We start from the raw sequence: 22,518 nt of genomic DNA on the forward strand, positions 1-22,518 counted from the left end.
ATTTGACTTTTTGAATACAAGATTGGCTGGAATCAATGGTGGCGCCATGTTGCGTTTGGAGACCCCTGATGTGCCTAAACAGTGGAAACCCCTCAATTCTAACTCCAACACACCCCTAACCCTTATCCCAACTGTAGCTGTAACCCTAATCACAACCCTAACCCCAACACACCCCTAACCACAACCCTAACCCCAACACACCCCTAACCCTAACCACAACCCTAATTCCAACCCTAACCCTAAGGCTATGTGCCCACGTTGCGGATTCGTGTGAGATTTTTCAGCACCATTTTTGAAAAATCCACGGGTAAAAGGCACTGCGTTTTACCTGCGGATTTACCGTGGATTTCCAGTGTTTTTTGTGCGGATTTCACCTGCGGATTCCTATTGAGGAACAGGTGTAAAACGCCGCGGAATCCGCACAAAGAATTGACATGCTGCGGAAAATACAACGCAGCATTTCCGCGTGGTATTTTCCGCACCATGGGCACAGCGGATTTGGTTTTCCATAGGTTTACATGGTACTGTAAACCTGATGGAACACTGCTGCGAATCCGCAGCGGCCAATCCACTGCGGATCCGCAGCCAAATCTGCACCGTGTGCACATGGCTTAATTCTAAAGGTATGTGCACACGCTGCGGAAAACGCTGCGGATCCGCAGCAGTTTCCCATGAGTTTACAGTTCAATGTAAACCTATGGAAAACAAAAATCGCTGTACACATGCTGCAGAAAAACTGCACGGAAATGCAGCGGTTTACATTCCGCAGCATGTCGCTTCTTTCTGCGGATTCCACAGCGGTTTTACAACTGCTCCAATAGAAAATCGCAGTTGTAAAACCGCAGTGAAATGCGCAGAAAAAAACGTGGTAAATCCGCCATAAATCCGCAGCGGTTTAGCACTGCGGATTTATCAAATCCGCAGCGGAAAAATCCGCAGAGGGCCAGAATACGTGTGCACATACCGAAACCCTAACCCTACCCCTAACCCTAGCCCTAACCCGGGCTAAATTCGGGGCTATAGCAAAATTTTTGCGAGAGAAGCATTTTTTCATTTTGACAGCTCAAAGTTATAAAATTCTGTGAAGCACAACACCTATAGATAAATTTCTTGCAGGTTTTAGTTTCCAAAATTGCCTCCCTTTTGGGGGAGGGGGGATGGATTTCTACTATTTAGGGACATTAGAGGCTCTCCAAATGTAACATCCTAAATAGGCACTGTAAGCGGTTTATACCTTGTGGGAATAAAAGGACTAGAAATAGGAAAAACCCAATGTGGCTAAACAAAGAGGTAAGACAGGCAATTAACAGTAAAAAGAAAGCATTTGCACTACTAAAGCAGGATGGCACCATTGAAGCTCTAAAAAACTATAGGGAGAAAAATACTTTATCTAAAAAACTAATTAAAGCTGCCAAAAAGGAAACAGAGAAGCACATTGCTAAGGAGAGTAAAACTAATCCCAAACTGTTCTTCAACTATATCAATAGTAAAAGAATAAAAACTGAAAATGTAGGCCCTTTAAAAAATAGTGAGGAAAGAATGGTTGTAGATGACGAGGAAAAAGCTAACATATTAAACACCTTCTTCTCCATGGTATTCACAGTGGAAAATGAAATGCTAGGTGAAATCCCAAGAAACAATGAAAACCCTATATTAAGGGTCACCAATCTAACCCAAGAAGAGGTGCGAAACCGGCTAAATAAGATTAAAATAGATAAATCTCCGGGTCCGGATGGCATACACCCACGAGTACTAAGAGAACTAAGTAATGTAATAGATAAACCATTATTTCTTATATTTAGTGACTCTATAGCGACAGGGTCTGTTCTGCAGGACTGGCGCATAGCAAATGTGGTGCCAATATTCAAAAAGGGCTCTAAAAGTGAACCTGGAAATTATAGGCCAGTAAGTCTAACCTCTATTGTTGGTAAAATATTTGAAGGGTTTCTGAGGGATGTTATTCTGGATTATCTCAATGAGAATAACTGTTTAACTCCATATCAGCATGGGTTTATGAGAAATCGCTCCTGTCAAACCAATCTAATCAGTTTTTATGAAGAGGTAAGCTATAGGCTGGACCACGGTGAGTCATTGGATGTGGTATATCTCGATTTTTCCAAAGCGTTTGATACCGTGCCGCACAAGAGGTTGGTACACAAAATGAGAATGCTTGGTCTGGGGGAAAATGTGTGTAAATGGGTTAGTAACTGGCTTAGTGATAGAAAGCAGAGGGTGGTTATAAATGGTATAGTCTCTAATTGGGTCGCTGTGACCAGTGGGGTACCGCAGGGGTCGGTATTGGGACCTGTTCTCTTCAACATATTCATTAATGATCTGGTAGAAGGTTTACACAGTAAAATATCGATATTTGCAGATGATACAAAATTATGTAAAGCAGTTAATACAAGAGAAGATAGTATTCTGCTACAGATGGATCTGGATAAGTTGGAAACTTGGGCTGAAAGGTGGCAGATGAGGTTTAACAATGATAAATGTAAGGTTATACACATGGGAAGAAGGAATCAATATCACCATTACACACTGAATGGGAAACCACTGGGTAAATCTGACAGGGAGAAGGACTTGGGGATCCTAGTTAATGATAAACTTACCTGGAGCAGCCAGTGCCAGGCAGCAGCTGCCAAGGCAAACAGGATCATGGGGTGCATTAAAAGAGGTCTGGATACACATGATGAGAGCATTATACTGCCTCTGTACAAATCCCTAGTTAGACCGCACATGGAGTACTGTGTCCAGTTTTGGGCACCGGTGCTCAGGAAGGATATAATGGAACTAGAGAGAGTACAAAGGAGGGCAACAAAATTAATAAAGGGGATGGGAGAACTACAATACCCAGATAGATTAGTGAAATTAGGATTATTTTGTCTAGAAAAAAGACGACTGAGGGGCGATCTAATAACCAAGTATATAAGGGGACAATACAAATATCTCGCTGAGGATCTGTTTATACCAAGGAAGGGGACGGGCACAAGGGGGCATTCTTTGCGTCTGGAGGAGAGAAGGTTTTTCCACCAACATAGAAGAGGATTCTTTACTGTTAGGGCAGTGAGAATCTGGAATTGCTTGCCTGAGGAGGTGGTGATGGCGAACTCAGTCGAGGGGTTCAAGAGAGGCCTGGATGTCTTCCTGGAGCAGAACAATATTGTATCATACAATTATTAGGTTCTGTAGAAGGACGTAGATCTGGGGATTTATTATGATGGAATATAGGCTGAACTGGATGGACAAATGTCTTTTTTCGGCCTTACTAACTATGTTACTATGTTACTATTCAAAAGTATGCATCCAATAGTAGTTTTCCACCACATATGGGGTAGCAGTGTACTCAGGAGAAAAAGGACCGCACAGTTTGTTGTGCAGTTTCTCCGGATATCCTTTTGAAAATGCTAAATTTGGGGCTAGAGCAATATTGCTTTAATTCCTGTAAAATATATAAAGGTTTAATAAGCATCTTGAATGTGGTGTTGAGGGGGTGCAGTTTTTAAGATGGTGTCTCTTTGGGGTATTTTCAGTCATATATAGGCTATCCAAAGTCACTGCAAATTTGATGTGGTCCCTAAAAAAAATAATTTGGTTTTGTAAATTTTGTTGGAAAAATGAGAAATAATGTGGTTTAGGCACACTGGGGCTGAGAAAGGGGGGAGGGCGGATTTGAGAGCGCAGAATTTGCTGGATTTTATTTCGGGGTAGGGGAGCGGGGAACCATAGTGCTTTTCCAGAGCCTTTGCGCTACCAGTAACGTGGAAGCCCCCTATATTTCCGTTAACAGGTGACGGTCCCAAGTGGGGACTTACTTTTTTTTTTGTGGACTGAGTTGAAGCTTTTGTTGGGAATATTTTACATATTTGGAATCACACGGGATCCATTCACTATAATGGAGGCAGCAGAGTTACTCTGGACTCCGTCTGTGCAGAGGCGTCTTTTTCAGAAGTGTAGAAAATTGTGGCTGATTGCACTTTTAGGGTATGTGCACACGTAGGAAAAGAGGTGCAGAATTTTCTGCACAAAATCCGCATCTCCTGGCCGAATCCGCAGCCACGGATTTGCCGCGGTTTTATGCGGATTTTGTGCAGTTTTTATGCGGAATTGATGCGGATTTTCAGCGGTTTTGGGCCACTGTGGAATTTTTAACATGGAGGGGTGCAGAACCGCTGCAGATCCGCACAAAAGAAGTGACATGCACTTCTTTGAAATCGCAGCAATTCCGCACAGCTTTTTTTTTTCCATAGACTAACGTTATACTGTACATCACAGTGCGGATCTGCAGCGTTTCTGCGTGGTAAAATCCGCTGCGTATCCGCAGCAAATCCGCATTGTGTGCACATAGCCTTATGCACGCCTAAAAAGATGAACGCCGCTGGATCATAGGCCAGATGGCATCCACTGTGTCTCCATCTGCCTCATTATCGGGAATCTTCCATTAGGGGCTCCATCTGAATCACATATTTCAGATATTTACACAGGGAATATTCAAGAATATATAGTTTAAGTCTCATGAATAGCAAAGTGAGAATAGAATTAGTCTCAAAATAAAGGTTGTGCCATGAAAAGAAGGGGGTAGGAATGTTTTTATGATTACAGTGAATATCAGCAGAAATTCAGAGATGCTGCCAATATTGAAAATGTAATTGGACTCCGTCTGGTCACGTGTGCTGCTACTAAAGGGAATGAATATTCACTGCATTCCATGCCTATGGGAGTGTTGAGCACTGAATAATCATTCCCTTGAGTAGGGGGGACAAGTGACCGCCGGCAACTGCAGTAGCCTGCGGCTAATACTGTGCACGCTACTAAAGAGCAATGAATACTCACTGCCATCCACGCACATTGTCCCGGTATGGGGAGCAGTGAGTATTCCAGCAGGTGTCCTTCGGCTTGTAAGCAGTGCATGACGTATCTGCTATGCAATGTTTACAAGCATAAAGCAGCTTCTGGCTTCGGAAAAAGACGCTGCGAGGGAGCGGAGGACGGTAAGTGTAATGATTTTGTGTTTTTTTAATGTTTTTTCTGATGGGGCCCTGCATACCAAGATGGGGATGGAGGTCAATCATACCGGGATGCTATTAAACAGACCTTAATATTCACGGCCTTCCTCGCCCATGGGCATGGAACACAGTGAATATTCATTTACCTTTTGCAGTGAGCTGCAGTCTACTGCCTCCTGTGACCTGCTGCTCCATCGCTGCCGCTCGCCCACCTCCCTACCACAGACAGAGTACATCTGGACTATAAGATGAAACCCCTCATTTTCCTCCACATTTTGAGAGAAAAAAAAGTGTGTTTTATAGTCCGAAAAAAATATGGTAACTTCAGATTTTTTTTTCCCCCTCCTACTTCATCAGTATGAAATATGTGATGTTGGTCAATTTAATCCCATTCTCTGAGAACACTTAAGTTCACATTTCTGTCTCCACATGTTTGTTCCATTTAAAGGAAGTATTGTAAAAATTGGTATGATGCATAACTAATACAAACTTGTGCAGAAGCACCCCATTAATTATGAGGTCTGTGTTTTTAGAAAAGAGCATATTCTGCTCAGACACAAATTGAAATCCAGAAAGACCACATTATAAATCAATCAATGGTGCCACTTTGCATCAGCTATACAACTGATCTGTGTTGCACATAGATTCTGCATGTCTAATCTGTTCCGTTAAGAGGCCAACCTGAATGTACATTAAAACAGAAAACATGTCCTTGGTTGCTGTCGACAATAATCACAACACAGCTTCTACTGATAAGAAATGAAGAATGAGCCCCGATTGGCTCTTTCCCAGACACTTGATAAATAAGTCTCACAGTTCATTCTTGAGAAAACATTTCCTTATTAAAGCATTTGCATCAGTAAATCTAATGATGAAAATGTGAGGCAAATAAAAGACAGCAAGGATCCTGGTAAATGTACACACTATTACTATGAGGAAAAGCAAACAAACCTTTCTTCCCACGTAAACTGGAATCCCTATGACCATAGCCGGAATGGCAATACCAGCAATCAGGGAAATGCCAACGGGAGCACCAATCAGAGTTCCCAATTGCCAAATAATTTTCTTCTTCCTGCTCCATGGCTTTTTACCCCAAAATGTACAACCTGAGGGGCTGTAAGAGAATAATTTTAATGAGATTTCAATGCGATCAACTAAAATTAAGCTCCTGAGAGCTTCATAACTTAAACGGATTACCTGAGGTAGTGTAGATCAGAGATCTCCTTCATACAGAGCCAGCAGAACTCACAGCCACACACAGCGCAGGTCATGTGATTACAGCTCCCATCATTCATCTTTATGATGTACGCACTACATCGAGGGCATGATTTCATGTCATCGGCTGGGAAGAGGCAATATTTGGCAGTTTGTCGTAAGGTCAGAATAGAAGGTTCAACCATAACTTCCAGCTTTACATGTTCCTATAAACTTCACATCTTGCCTAAACAATATGTTCCAGATAAATCAGAGAAATACATACCTGAACCAGATTCCTGACCATAGCTGATCCCAGATGGGTGCTTCCTGCGCACCCCAAATGAAGGCGCCCGCTGCTGGCGTGCCATGTCGCAGGTTTGATTTGGGTGCCACACATGTTTGCAGTGATAACAAAATTCTGTTTGGCAACCTTCTCTCTCACAAACCAGTCTGGGGCAGCTGGCACAGCCATAGGCAATAACTGCATACCTGAAACAAGACAATACATGGATGTCACCACCACTTGCTTATGACGCACGTGCCTCGGATGCGACCATGATGGGGGTCTCCGCTCGCCACTCACCTATCACAATAAGCCAAGTGCTCCCCACATACGGCCCTCACATCCACGCCATGCTTTACACTGCCACTCGCCATTTTACCAGTCCAGCGAGATGTCTCCACGGACAACACACTGGTCGATAAGCACCCCTAGTCCTCCCAAGCTCCTGAACGATTAACTACTTGGACTCTAGCTACAAGGTAATACAACCAAGCTGTTTTCTCTACTCAAAATTGCAAGTATGTTAGAGCAAAAAGGGAAACTTATTTTGGGTTTAATATACAAACAGAATGATGTACAGTGCTTAAAAAAGGTTACAAAAGGTGAAATCATAAAAAGACATATACAGAAAAACAGCATAAATTAAAAAGGGACAAACATATAGATATGTCTAATTAATTGGATCTGTGAAAGCTTGTGGTGGAGGACACCACCACAGGAAATATGAACAGATCTGAAATACTTGTTGCTTCTCCTGGGATGTGACATGAATATTCCTTAGATGATATGTTATAAAGGGTCTCACCAGACCCCTCACTCTGTTGAGTTAAGAGGGGGGAACGGATGACTAGGTTCGATTCTAATCCAGATTTAGCCCTCATTTCTGCTCTGGGTCATATTTCCAACCAGGAACCTCTTAGGCTACTTTCACACTAGCGTCGGTCCGGGCCGTTGCCATGCGTCGGCCCAGCGTACCGACGCAAACTGCGAGAAAAAAAAAAAAAAAACTAACAACGGGGCAGCGGATGCAATTTTACAACGCATCCGCTGCCCCATTGTACGGTCCGGGGAGGAGGGGGCAGAGTTCCGGCCGCGCATGCGCGGTCAGAAAAGGCGGACTCGACGCACAAAAAAAAACATTACATGTAACGTTTTTTGGGCCAACGGTGCGCCAAAACACGTTGCATCCGTCACACGACGGAAGCAATGTGTGGCGATACGTCGCAATGCGTCGCTAATGAAAGTCTATGGAGAAAAAAAAAACGCATCTTGCGGGCAACTTTGCAGGATGCATTTTTACTCCAAAACAACGCATTGCGACGTACGTCAAAAACCGCTAGTGTGAAAGTAGCCTTAGAGAAACAATACTGCAGTCATTTTAATGAACATCTTTCAAGCATGCTATACATATCACACATGCATATGATATAGCGACAATTCAGGGAGATATTGCATTCTTGTGGGTTGTCAGCTACCAAAACTTTTGCAGTCTTACCCACAGATACAAATATGCTGTCCATTCATAGATTCTATAAAACTAAGATTCTAATTAAAATAAAATCAAAACTTCTTAAAATATTGTTTTACCTTGTCCTGTGTACATACACAGCTAAGGGTATGTGCACACGTTGCGGATTCTCTGCGGATCCGCAGCGTTTTTTGCAGTGCAGAAACGCTGCAGATCAGCAATTGATTTACAGTACAATGTAAAACAATGAGAAAAAAAAAAGCCGTGCACACGTTGCGGAAAATGATAATTACTTACGGGTAATTTGATTTTCCAGAACCATGACAGCGCCGCACGTGAGAGATGGCATCCGCCCCCAGGAACAGGAAACCTGTAGCAGAGATATAAGAATGGGGCGGCCCCTCTCTCCTCAGTTTGTTTCCAGAGTATAGAAGATGACCGCTTTGTTAGTACACAGTTACGTATCATATTTACATCCGTATAATCTTTCGTTAGTTTCGGTCTACACACATGTTTTGCATATATACATTTACTTATATACAATAAGCTTTTTTTTTTTTTTTTTTTGTGAATCACACAACCATCACCAAGATAGGGCGGGAATTAATGCGGCGCTGTCATGGTTCTGGAAAATCAAATTACCCGTAAGTAATTATCATTTTTCCCTTCACCATGACAGCACCGCACGTGAGAGGAAGAAATAGAAGATTCCTAGGGTGGGACGACAGCAGACAACACCTTTCTCCCAAAAGACAAGTCTGATAGACCTAAGTCTAACCTATAATGTCGGAAGAAGGTAGAGGGTGAGGACCATACTGCCGCTCTACAAATCTGTTCTACCGAGGCGTTTGCCCTTTCCGCCCAGGAAGTGGCAATAGCACGTGTGGAGTGAGCCGTAACACCCTGTGGGGGAACTTGACCCGAAAAAGAATATGAAAGTGAAATAGCCGTACGCAACCACCGTGCAATAGTTGCCTTTGAGGCCTTTTTTCCCGTTTGTCCCCTGAAAGGAGACAAAAAGGGCCGATGACTGACGCCAAGATTTTGTGGCCTCTAAGTATTGAAGGAGGCAGCGTCTGACATCGAGACAATGGAAGGTTTGCTCCCCCTGGGATTTTGGTTGGGCACAGAAAGAGGGCAGAATAATTTCCTGGTCTCTATGAAATTTTGAGTTGACCTTCGGAAGAAAGGCAGGGTCGGTTTTAATAACCACTTTGTCATCATGGAAAGTAGTGTAAGGAGGGTTCACCGACATAGCTTGCAGCTCACAAGTACGGCGGGCTGACGTTAAGGCAACTAGGAGAACCGTTTTTAGAGTCAAGGATTTTATTGATATAGAATCAAGAGGTTCAAAGGGGGAAACTGTTAGAGCCTTCAAAACTAAATTCAAATCCCAGGGAGCCACCTTAGGTAATAATTTTGAGGGTCTGGAAGTAAAGGAGGCTCGAATGAACCTATAGACCCAAGGGTGGTCAGCAAGTTTATGATCAAACAGTGCACCCAGGGCAGAGACTTGCACCTTTAAGGTGCTAGTAGACAGACCTTTTTCCAACCCTTTTTGGAGAAATTCAAGAATTTCTTTTACCGGGACTTGTTGACTCGAGTTAGACAATGGTCGCCCCGAGAAATCTAGGAATTTTTGCCAGATTTTTGGTATTTGTCTGAGGTGACCTTTTTCCTGCTAGCGAGCAATGTGGTCACCAAAGGGTTTGAGAATCCTTTTGCTAACAGAAGTCCCCTTTCAAGTTCCATGCGGTGAGATGCAACCTGTGAACTTGGGGATGTTGAACTGGCCCCTGGTGTAGGAGATCCGGGGCATCCGGAAAGATCCACGGGTCCGAGATAGACATGCGCCTGAGCCACGTGAACCATGCTCTTTTCGGCCAAAAAGGAGCTATGAGGATCACTCGTGCTTTGTCTTCCCGAATTTTTCTGAGGACTGTCGGGATTAATGGTATTGGGGGGAATGCGTATGCTAGATGGAAGTTCCACCGATAAAGGAACGCGTCTACCCCCTCCGGGTGTTCTCTCGGGTTCAGAGAATAGAACCTCTTCACCTTCCGATTTTCTTTTGTGGCGAACAAGTCTATGTCTGGAACGCCCCAGCTGGCACATATTTTCCCAAATACTCGCTGGTTCAGGGACCACTCCCCCTGATGTAACGTGTGACGGCTCAAGTAGTCGGCTACTTGATTTTCTGACCCTTTTAAGTATGTTCCGGTTAGTGCAAGAAGGTTGTTTTCGGCCCATATAAAAAGTTCTTTGGCCTCTGCCATAAGGGATGTTGATCTTGTGCCCCCTTGGTGGTTTATATAAGCTATCGTTGTGTTGTTGTCGGACAACACCACCACATGTCTTCCTAGAATCCTTTCTCCTATATGAAGAAATGCTAGCCTTACCGCAGATAATTCCTTCAGATTGGAGGACGCTGTTGTCATTGGGCTCTCCCATTGACCCTGTAGGACCTGATCTTCTAAGTGTGCCCCCCAACCCCACGGACTCGCATCGGTAGTAATGACTACTGGATCCCGTACTGACCATGGCACTGCTTTGGTTAGATTTTCTCTTTTCAGCCACCACTCTAATGAGTTTTGAACCTTTGGTGATAGAAGAATTTTCCGATTCAGATTGTATGGATTTCTTTCTTGTTCGACTAGTATCTGCCATTGTAACTCTCGTGTGTGGCTTTGTGCCCATCGCGTTGCTGGGATTGTTGCCGTTAGGACTCCTAAGAGCGACATTGCATTCCTCAGAGAGATAGTCTGTTGCAGTTGGAATGACTGTACTCTGTTGAATAGATTGAACTTTCCTCTGTGGGAGGACACACTCCTGCTTGACTGAATCTAACACGATTCCGAGGAATTCTTGAGTTTGCGTTGGGACAAGTCTTGATTTTTTCCGGTTTATCATCCATCCTAAACTGGTCAGCACCTCTAGTACTCTTGCGGCCGCTTTTTCGCAACTTTCTTTGTTTTTTGCTATTATCAAGAAATCGTCCAAATAGGGTACCAACATTATGTCTTCTTTTCTGACAAAAGATGCTACTTCGGAAATAATTTTTGTGAATATACGGGGCGCTATGGCTACCCCAAAAGGAAGACACTGATATTGTAGATGGACAGGGTTTTTTTCCAGATTTACCACTAATCTTAGATATTGTTGGTGTTGGACAGCGATTGGCACATGGTAGTAAGCATCTGTAAGATCGATCACTACCATGTAACAGTTTGGGTCGAGTACTTTCACTGCAGTCTTCAAAGTTTCCATCTTGAATTTGTCTATTTGAATATAATGGTTTATGGCCTTTAGGTTGAATATTACTCTTTGCGAGACGTCTGGTTTTGGCGTTAGAAATAAAGTGCTGTAGAACCCTTTGCCTATCTCTTGATGGGGTACTTTTACTAACACCTCTTTTTGCATGAGCAGATGAATTTCTCTTTCTAATATGGCCTGATTTTTTCCTGCCACCTGGGTCATTTTTACACGATTTGGTGGGAGGTTGGAGAACTTGAACTTTAGACCCTCTGATAACAAATTTGTTACCCATTGAGAAGCCGGCAGCGCTGCCCAGTGATGGACAAACCGCCGGAGTCTTCCCCCCACCGGAATGCTGGCGTCACTGACTTTTGGGATCAGGCTTGGGGGGAGGTTTGTTGAAAAGGAATCCCCTTTCTTTCCGCTCCCTCCAGGGTCTGCCTCGACTAGACCTGTCATCTGATCGGCCGCGGGTCCCTCTATATCCAGATCCACGAAAGGACGATCGAGAGGCATCCCATCGGCGCCTGGGAAAGGAAGGAGGTGGAAACCGCTTCTTTTTGTCCGACGCTTTTTCAAGGATTTCATCTAGGGCTTTGCCAAAAAGGTATTGCCCTTCACAGGGTACTCCACAGAGTTTGACCTTTGATTGGAAGTCAGCCGTCCAATTTTTCAGCCATAATGTTCTCCTTCCTGAATTGGACAACGCACATACACGTGCGGCACTTCTAACCGAATGTATTGAGGCGTCTGCTAGGAATCTCGCGGCGCCTTGTAGAGAGGGCAATGCTTCTAGAAGTCTCTCTCTCGGGCATTTGTTTTTGATTTGGTCACTTAACTCCTCTAACCACTTGATCATAGCACGTGCCGTGCAAGTGGCCGCAACCCCGGGTTTAAAAGACCATGTCGCTGCCTCCCAAGCCGACTTTAGAAAAGCATCTGCTTTCTTGTCGAGGGGGTCCCTCAGGGCTCCCATGTCTTCAAATGGTAACGCAACCCCTTTAGAGGTGCTAGCGATGGCTGCATCTAGCTTAGGAGCCTTATCCCACTCATCACAGACTTCCTCATCAAAGGGGTATTTGCGCTTTAAAGCCTGAGGGATGGACATCTTTTTTAGGCTTTTTCCACTCACGTTTTATTAATTTGATTATGTTATCATGGAAGGGAAAAAACTTCCGCTTCTTTTCCTCCAAATTGCTAAACATGGTGTCTTGGATTGTCCGTGGTTCTCTAGGGGTCTCTACCCCCATAGTCGTTCTGACAAGTTTAAGCAGCTTGCCAATGTCCTCCGACTGAAAACATGGGTGGCCATACTCCTCATCTGAAGAGTCTAAATCTGAGGCCTCAGAGGGGGTTAAGGCTCCCGGCTCATCCCCTGAATCTATATCCGACCCTTGTTCACTTGTTGGGGGAGGGGGGGGTCTCCTTTGTATGATGTTTCAACTGTTCTTTAACTGTAGTTTTAACTTCCTCCCGTATAATTGTTTTAATGTTTTGTAATAGGGAAGAAGATTCCTCCGCAACTGTTTTGTCGATACAGGGCTGGCAGATTTTTTTGCTGTATAGCCTAGGGAGCTTTTCTTTACATAGTGGGCAGGCCCTATTTTTTTGCTTGGAGGTGGCTTTTCCTTCCTATAAGACACAGTGTACAGGGTATCAGTGTGTGTGTGGTTTGCCTTACAAAGGCACTCACCCCTCCAGGACCCTGGGTACCGCTGCAGCTTGAGTGTCTTCCGACATTCTGGGTGCAGGCATCAGCAGCTCCGGATCTACCGCTGGTTCGGTCATCTCCCGCAATCGCTTGAAGAGTAGGACCAGCGACTCCTCTTTGCTGCTGTATTTTATAGAGGAGCGGTGTGCGCGCCACTGGATCAGCTTCCGTCCGGAAGTGTCCAGCACACCGGCTCCTTCGGCGTGTGACGTCACTTCCTGTGCGACCGGAAGCCGTCCCCCTTCACTTCGGCGCCAGCGTCAGTGGAGGACACGCCCCATTATCCCCGGACCGGCCTCCTGCACAGAGCGGTCGCCGGGGAGTCCAGCGAGGGAAGGGGAAGGCGCGGACCCAGCAGCCTGACACCGGACAGCACCGCACGCGATGCTGCCGAGTACGGCTGGCCCCCCCGCGGACCTCGGCCTCCGGACCGGACTCATCAGAGGGACATCCCTCCGGAGGTAGGAGCTCTGCGACAGGCGTCCACCTGCAGGAACAGGAAACCAAACTGAGGAGAGAGGGGCCGCCCCATTCTTATATCTCTGCTACAGGTTTCCTGTTCCTGGGGGCGGATGCCATCTCTCACGTGCGGTGCTGTCATGGTGAAGGGAAAAATCCGCCGTGGAAACGCTGCGGTTTAAAAGAAGTAGCATGTCACTTTTTTTGCGAATCTGCGTTTTTGTACCCATTCCATTATAGAAATCCGCAGGGGTAAAAAACACAGCAAATCGCAAAAAAACGCAGAAAAACCGCAGCAAAAACGCTACGGATCCGCACAAAACCCGCAGCTGCGTTTTCTGTCTGGAGAGGCAGAATCCGCACCAGAAATTCCTAAGGCTAATCCGCAACGTGTGCACAGCCTTAATGTGAAAGCAATGATGCCCCAGCATTTGACACCTGTGCTCCAGTGGAGACGTAAAGGGACACATCTGCTGGCCCAGATGGTTATGCAACATTGACAGCTAACCGGTAAATTACTCGGTATACATACTCTATATCTGCTCTTCGACATCAGATAACCTACTTTAATTAGCGGTTGACAGAGGTGAGGTGCAGGCAGCGATCCTGTACCCTGAGCCTTTGATCTGTATAACTCCACTTATGACAATGGTCATGAAACCCGTACTGCATGGCACTCCCTCGCTCTACGTACTTCATTTTTTATTAATTGCAGCAACTCTACTTCTTGCTTGTAGTCAAGATAGAGCTTTGTAGGTCTGCAAATGATAAGTGGTGTGTGAAGGGGGCTGGCAGACTCGTTTTAATAGCCAAGTCAGCCCCCTTGAGTCACAGGTGATGCATAGACATGAGGAGTCTGGCTTAACTGTTGAAATGAGAAATCAACCAGCCCCTTCACACACATCAATTGTGATGTGCTGAAACAGGAAACACTGTTTAACCCCTTAATGACCAGGACAATTTTAACAATTCTGACCACTGTCTTTATGAGGCTATAGCTCTGGAACGCTTGAACGTATCCAACAGATTCTGAGACTGTTTTTTCGCGACATACTGTACTTCATGATCTAGTGGTAAAATTTCTTCCATAAGACTTGAGTTTATTTAAAAAAAAAAAAAACAAATTCTGCAACATTTTTGCAGTTTTCAAACTTAATTTTTGTACCCTTAAATCAGAGTCGTGTCACACAAAACAACATTTCCCACATGTCTACTTTACATCAGGACAATTTCGGAAACAATTCTTTTTGTTAGGACGTTATAAGGGTTAAAAGTTGACCAGCGATTCCTCATTATTCCAACAAAATTTACAATTTTTTTTTTTTTTTTTTTAGGGACCACCTCACTTTTGGAGTTGGGGGGGGGGGGGGGGGGGGGGGGGTCAATATGACAAAAAACACCCAAAAGTGACACGATTGTAAAAACAACACCCCTCATGGTGCACAAAACCGCATTCAAGTTAATAACCCTCCAGTTGCTTTACGAGAACTAAAGCAATGAGGAAAAAGCAAGAAATGAACATTTTACTTTTTCACCAAAAATTTAATTTGGACCCAAACACTTATTTTCACAAGGGTATCAGGAGAAAGTGGACCACAAAATTTGTTGTTCAAATTTTCCTGAGTACGCCGATGCCCCGTATGTGGGGAAAGCCAATGTTTGGGCTCATGGCAGGGATTAGAAGGAGGGGAGCACCGTTTTGACTTTTTGAACTCAGAATTGGCTGGAATCAATGGCGGCACCATGTTACGTTTGAAGAACCCCTGATGTACCTAAACAGTGGAACCCCCCCAATTCTCACTCCAACCCTAGCACAGCCCTAACCCCAACACATGGCCAACCCAAACGCCACCCTAGCTAGATCCAGAAAGTTATAAGAAATTAGTCAGTGTGGATCTGAGGGCATGACCAGATTACATTAGAGGGGTTATAAGACAACAGGGAGCTTGAAGAAATAATAAATTCTGGAATAACCCCTTTAACAATTGTGATCTTTATTTCTAGCCGCTCGTAATAAACAATGTTTGAGATATTAAAGGCAATATGTATGTCATCACCACTTCTACACTTGTAATAGAAATCCTCCCACTGGAAGCTCCCCAGTGAAGGTCTCCGAGCGCTGCCATTTGCCAAGAGGCATTCTAAATCTGTTCAGTCCACTGCTTAGCAACACAGGATGCTCTTGTGTAGTTACAGCGAGATGAAGTACCGGAGGGGTCTACTTAAAGGGAACCTGTCAGCAGGATGGCGCACAGTAACCTACAGTGTCAGGTTGATGTTATTTCTCTTACAGAGACTCGCATCTCCACAAGATAAATAGACATGCTGCGATCTGGAGAGACGCCCCTCATGTCCATCTCCGCAGGCGTCTGTGTGGGCATGGGATTTTTTGAAATCCCATCCACTACACTGTAACATCTGGAAGCTGCAGGTTTGACACTGCACAAGTAAAGAGCAACTCCAGATCGTGGGCACGTACCCTTAACCCCTTAGTGACCGGGCCAAATTTTTCAAATCTTACCAGTGTTATTTTATGTGGTAATCACTGTAGAACACTTCAACAGATCTCATTGATTTTGACAATTTTTTCGTGACAAGTTGTACTTTATGTTAATAGTAAATTTATGTCAATCTTTTCTGCAGTCATTTGTAAACATATCAGAAATTTGTCAAAAAAATTACGAAAATTAGCAATTTTCAAACTTTGAACGATTATCCCTTTAATCCAGACAGTCATACCACATAAAATAGTAACTGAACAACATTTCCCTCATGTCTGCTTTACATCAGCACACTTTTTAAAATATCCTTTATTTTGTTAGGATGATAGAAGGCTTAAAACTGTTGCAGCAATTTTTCATTTTTTCAAGGAAATTTACAATAGGTACTTTTTTTTTTAGGGACCTATTCACTTTTGAAGTGACTTTGGCGGACCTACATGTCGTAAAATCACCAAAAGTGAGACCATTTTAACCCCTTTCTGGCCTCGGATGGGACAGTACGTCAGAGGTCAGATCCCCTGCTTTGATGCGGGCTCCGGCGCTGAGCCCACATCAAAGCCGCGACATGTCAGCTGTTTTGAACAGCTGACATGTGCGCACAATAGCGGTGAGTGGAATCGCGATCCACCTGCCGCTATTAACTAGTTAAATGCCGCTGTCAAACGCTGTCAGCTGCATTTAACTACCGCTTCTGGCCACGCGGCTGGAAATGCGCTCATCGCCGACCCCCGTCACATGATCGAGGGTCAGCGATGCGTCAGCATAGCAACTAGAGGTCTCCTTGAGACCTCTATGATTACTGATGCCGGCTTGCTGTGAGCACCACCCTGTGGTCGGCGCTCATAAGAAGCCTGTAATTCAGCTACATAGGAGCGATCTAATGATCGTTGCTATGTAGCAGAGCCGATCAGGCCATGCCAGCTTCTAGCCTCCCATGGAGGCTATTGAAGCATGACAAAAGTAAAAAAAAAAAAATGTTTTAAAAAAAATCTGAAATAAAGAAAATATAAAAGTTAAAATCACCCCCCTTTCACCCCATTCAAAATAAAACAATAAAAATAAAATCAAACCTACACATATTTGGTATCGCCGACTTCAGAATCGCCCGATCTATCAATAAAAAAAAAGGATTAACCTGATCGCTAAACGGCGTAGCGAGAGAAAAAAAATTTAAAACGCCAAAATTACGCATTTTCGGTCACTGCGACATTACATTAACCCCTTTACCCCCAAGGGTGGTTTGCACGTCAATGACCAGGCCAATTTTTACAATTCTGACCACTGTCCCTTTATGAGGTTATAACTCTGGAACGCTTCAACGGATCCTGGTGATTCTGACATTTTCTCGTGACATATTGTACTTAATGTAATGGTAACATTTCTTTGATATTACCTGCGTTTATTTGTGAAAAAAACGGAAATTTGGCAAAAATTTGGAAAATTTCGCAATTTTCCAACTTTGAAATTAAATCACGGAGATATGTCACACAAAATACTTAATAAGTAACATATCCCACATGTCTACTTTACATCAGCACAATTTTGGAACCCAAATTTTTTTTTGTTAGGGAGTTATAAGGGTTAAAAGTTGACCAGCAATTTCTCTTTTACAACACCATTTTTTTTTAGGGACCACATCTCATTTGAAATCATTTTGAGGGGTCTATATGATAGAAAATACCCAAGTGTGACACCATTCTAAAAACTGCACCCCTCAAGGTGCTCAAAACCACATTCACGAAGTTTATTAACCCTTCAGGTGTTTCACAGGAATTTTTGGAATGTTTAAATAAAAATGAACATTTAACTTTTTTTTCACAAAAAAAATTACTTCAGCTCCAATTTGTTTTATTTTATCAAGGGTAACAGGGGAAAATGGACCCCAAAAGTTGTGTACAATTTCTCCTGAGTACACCGATACCCCATATGTGGGGGTAAACCACTGTTTGGGCGCATGGGAAAGCTCGGAAGGGAAGGAGCGCCGTTTGACTTTTCAATGCAAAATTGACAGGAATTGAGATGGGACGCCATGTTGCATTTGGAGAGCCACTGATGTGCCTAAACATTGAAACCCCCCACAAGTGACACCATTTTAGAAAGTAGACCTGCTAGGGAACTTATCTGGATGTGTTGTGAGCACTTTGACCCACTAAGGGCTTCACAGAAGTTTATAATGCAGAGCCGTAAAAATAAAACAAAAATTTTTTCCCACATAAATTATTTTTTAGCCCCCAGTTTTGTATTTTGCCGAGGGTAACAGGAGGAATTGGACGCCAAAAGTTGTTGTACAATTTCTCCTGAGTACGCTGATACCCCATATGTTGGGGTAAACCCCTGTTTGGGCGCACGGGAGAGCTCGGAAGGGAAGGAGCACCGTTTTACTTTTTCAACACAGAATTGGCTGGAATTGAGATCGGACGCCATGTCGCGTTTGGAGAGCCCCTTATGTCCCTAAACAGTGGAAACCCCCCAATTATAACTGAAACCCTAACTTTAGCCCCAACCCTAACCATAACCCTAACGGGAAAATGGAAATAAATACATTTTTTAAAAAATTTTTATTTTTCCCTAAGGGGGTGATGAAGGGGGGTTTGATCTACTTTTATAGCAAGTTTTTTAGCGGATTTTTATGATTGGCAGCCGTCACACACTGAAAGACGCTTTTCATTGCAAAAAATATTTTTTTGCATTACCACATTTTGAGAGCTATAATTTTTCCATATTTGAGTCCACCGAGTCATGTGAGGTCTTGTTTTTTGCGGGACGAGTTGACGTTTTTATTGAAAACATTTTTGGGCACGTGACATTATTTTGATCGCTTTTTATTCCGATTTTTGTGAGGCAGAATGACTGAAAACCAGCTATTCATGAATTTCTTTTGGGGGGGGGCGTTTATACCGTTCCGCGTTTGGTAAAATGGATAAAGCAGTTTTATTCTTCGGGTCAGTACGATTACAGCAATACCTCATTTATATCATTTTTTTATGTTTTGGCGCATTTATACGATAACTATTTTATAGAAAAAAATATTTTTGCATCGCTTTATTCTGAGGACTATAACGTTTTTATTTTTTCGCTGATGATGCTGTATGGCGGCTCGTTTTTTGCGGGTTAAGATGAAGTTTTCAGCGGTACCATGGTTATTTATATCTGTCTTTTTGATCTCGTGTTATTCCACTTTTTGTTCGGCGGTATGATAATAAAGCGTTGTTTTTTGCCTCTTTTTTTTTTAGGGTGTTCACTGAAGGGGTTAACTAGTGATATAGTTTTATAGGAGGGGTCGTTACGGACGCGGCGATACTAAATGTGTGTACTTTTGTGTTTTTTTAATTTAGATAAAGAAATGTATTTATGGGATTATATATATATATATATATATATATATATATATATATATATATATATATATATATATATATATATATATATATATTTTTTTTTTTTTTACACATTTGGAAAAAATTTTTTAAACTTTTTAACTTTGTCCCAGGGGGGGACATCACAGACCGGTGATCTGACAGTTTGCACAGCACTCTGTCAGATCAACGATCTGACTTACAGTGCTGCAGGCTTACCAAGCGCCTGTTCTGAGCCTGCAGGACCCGGATGCCGCGGCCATCTTGGATCCGGGCCTGGAGCAGGGAGGAAGGTAGGGAGACCCTCGCAGCAACGCGATCACATTGCGTTGCTGCGGGGGTCTCAGGGAAGCCCGCAGGGAGCCCCCTCCCTGCGCGATGCTTCCCTATACCGCTGGCACACCGTGATCATGTTTGATTGTGGTGTGCCGGGGTTAATGTGCCGGGGGCGGTCCGTGACCGCTCCTGGCACATTGTGCCGGATGTCAGCTGCGATAGGCAGCTGACACCCGGCGGCGATCGGCCGCGCTTCCCCCGTGAGCGCGGTCGATCGCTATGAGGTACTATCCCGTCGAGGGTCAGATAGGCCCAGGGCACCTCGACGGGATAGCACGTCTAAGGTCAGAGAGGGGTTAAAATGCAATAACGGGGGATCAAAAGATCGTATCTGCACCAAAATGGTATCCTTAAAAACGTCAGCTCTGCACACAAAGTAAGCTCTCGCCCGACCCTAGATCACGAAAAATGGAGACGCTACGGGTATCGGAAAATGACGTTTTTTTGTTTTGTTTTGTTTTTTTAAGCAAAGTTGGGAACTTTTTTTTTCACCACTTAGATAAAAAAAACACCGGATTACGTACCGGTAATGCTCTTTTATAGAGCCACGACAGCACCCACTTGAGAGAGGGGATCCGCCCCCAGGAACAGGAAACCCTATGGAGAGAATAAAAGGGGCGGTCCCCCTCGCTCCCACAGTTGGGTTTACAGAGATTGCGAGGAACCGCCCACCAGACTTTAGTAGGTCATTCAATATCATCATTTATAATTAGTTAACTTAAACATGGCTAACTATAAGAACCAAACACCCTTAACCGTGCTTCTAAATAAAAACCTATAAGGGTGGGAAGTGAAGGGGTGCTGTCGTGGCTCTATAAAAGAGCATTACCGGTACGTAATCCGGTGTTTTCTCTTCGCCACGACAGCACCCACTTGAGAGACTTTCAGAGATAGTCATTTGGGAGGGATCACAGTGTTAAGGACTGATCTACCGAAGGACAAGTCAGATGAGGCAGATAGATCTAATCTATAGTGATTATAGAAGGTAGTAGGTGAAGACCAGGTTGCGGCCTTACATATCTGTTCTAACGGAACCTCCGCTCGTTCAGCCCAGGATGATGCAATCGCCCGGGTGGAATGTGCTCTTACGGTCTCAGGCGGATTCTCCCCTTTGGATGAATAGGCCAGACATATTGCATCTCGAATCCACCGAGATAAAGTACCCTTCGTAATTCCAGCTCCTTTTCTATGACCCTGGAACGAAACAAAGAGAGCCCTGCTCTTCCTCCAGGCGCTAGTCCTATCCAAATAGGCTAATATGGCTCTCCTCACATCTAATGTGTGGTATTTTTGTTCTTCCTGACTTGTAGGGTTATCATAGAAGGAGGGAAGGTAAATTTCTTGTGTTCTGTGAAATTTAGTGCATACTTTGGGTAAGTATGAAGGGTCTGTTTTAAGGACAACTCTGTCTGGGAAGACTGACATAAAGGGAGGATCTATCGATAGTGCCTGTATGTCACTTACTCTTCTTGCTGACACTAAGGCGACGAGAAGAGCTGTCTTGAGGGAGACATTTTATGTGAGCTGAATGTAGAGGCTCAAAAGGATGGTCTAAGAGCTTCGAGAACTAAATTAACATCCCAAGGTGGTACATGGGGAGTTCGAACTGTCTCTGACCTCTGGCATGCTGCAATAAATCTGGCTACCCATTTATTACCTGCGATATCGTGACCATATAAAGCCCCTAGCGCAGAAATGTGCACTTTTAAGGTACTGACCGCCAGACCTAGATCGCGCCCTTTTTGAAGAAATTCTAGAATCATGGGAATATGAATTTCATTTGATAGGGCCGTTGGGTAGAGGTTTAAATATTTTTTCCACACTCTTACGTAGATGGAGGTAGTGGATTTTTTCCTACTTAATAGCAGAGTGTCAATCACTTTATTTGAGAATCCTCTCATGTTTAGCAGCTGCCTCTCAAATTCCAGGCTGTTAATCGAAGACCCTTCACCTGAGGGTGGTTGAAGGGGCCCTGGAAGAGAAGATCCCGATCCTCCGGGAGGATCCACGGGTCTGAGATTGACATGGCTCTCAGCCAGGAAAACCATGGCCTCTTGGGCCAAAATGGAGCTATTAAGATCACGTTTGCTCTGTCCTCTCTTATCTTCCTGATCACTGTCGGAAGTAATATCAGCGGGGGAAAGGCATATGCCTTCTTGAATACCCATGGCACTTGAAGGGCGTCGAAGATATCTGGATTGTCGGATCGGAACAATGATGCAAACTTTTTTACTTGCCTGTTTTGTCTTGTCGCAAAGAGATCTATCTCGGGAGTGCCCCATTTTTTTACTATCATGCAAAAGATACGACGACTTAGAACCCATTCTCCGTGGTGGAGAGTGTGGCGACTGAGGAAATCTGCTCTCGAATTGTCGATTCCCCTCACATGCAGTGCTGACAGGGACAGAAGATGCTCCTCTGCTATGGCTAGAATGTCGTTGGCTATAGACATGAGTGCTTCTGATCTTGTTCCTCCTTGGTGGTTTATGTATGCTACCGCTGTCATGTTGTCTGAAAAGACTCTTGTATGCGTTCCGTGTAGCTGCGGAAGAAATTCAGATATGGCATGATAGATAGCTTTTAGTTCTTTCTTATTAGAAGAACCATCCGATTCTCTAGGAGACCACAGACCTTGCACTATTTGATCTTCTAAGTGTGCTCCCCAACCACTAGGACTGGCATCAGTGAAGATAGTTTTTGATGGTTTAACCACCCAGGGAACCCCACTGGTAAAATGATCCAGATTCAACCACCAAGTGAGAGATTGTATTACATCTGATGGTAAGGGAATACGACTATCCAGTCGGCCATGTAATCTTTCTTCCTCACGAAGAATTGTATATTGTAATCTCCTGCTATGGAATTGGGCCCACGGAACAGCTGGAATACAGGAAGTGAATGAACCGAGAAGGGACATACCTTCTCTTAGGGAAATTAGAGGGTGGT

General features: G+C 44.0%; 1 protein-coding gene across 1 annotated transcript in view; it reads right to left on the reverse strand.

Annotated features, from left to right (window-relative positions):
• Window positions 1-22,518, reverse strand: part of RNF19B (ring finger protein 19B) — a 54,396-nt gene that overhangs the window by 23,174 nt on the left and 8,704 nt on the right. The window contains exons 2-4 of the mRNA XM_069757072.1: window positions 6,487-6,692; window positions 6,204-6,348; window positions 5,958-6,120 (exon numbers count right to left, since the gene is read on the reverse strand). Of these exons, the coding sequence (XP_069613173.1) occupies window positions 5,958-6,120; window positions 6,204-6,348; window positions 6,487-6,692 (514 nt within the window). The remainder of the gene's footprint in view (window positions 1-5,957; window positions 6,121-6,203; window positions 6,349-6,486; window positions 6,693-22,518) is intronic.

This window comes from Ranitomeya imitator, chromosome 3, assembly GCF_032444005.1.
Source record: "Ranitomeya imitator isolate aRanImi1 chromosome 3, aRanImi1.pri, whole genome shotgun sequence".
In the NCBI taxonomy this organism is placed as follows: Eukaryota; Metazoa; Chordata; class Amphibia; order Anura; family Dendrobatidae; genus Ranitomeya; species Ranitomeya imitator.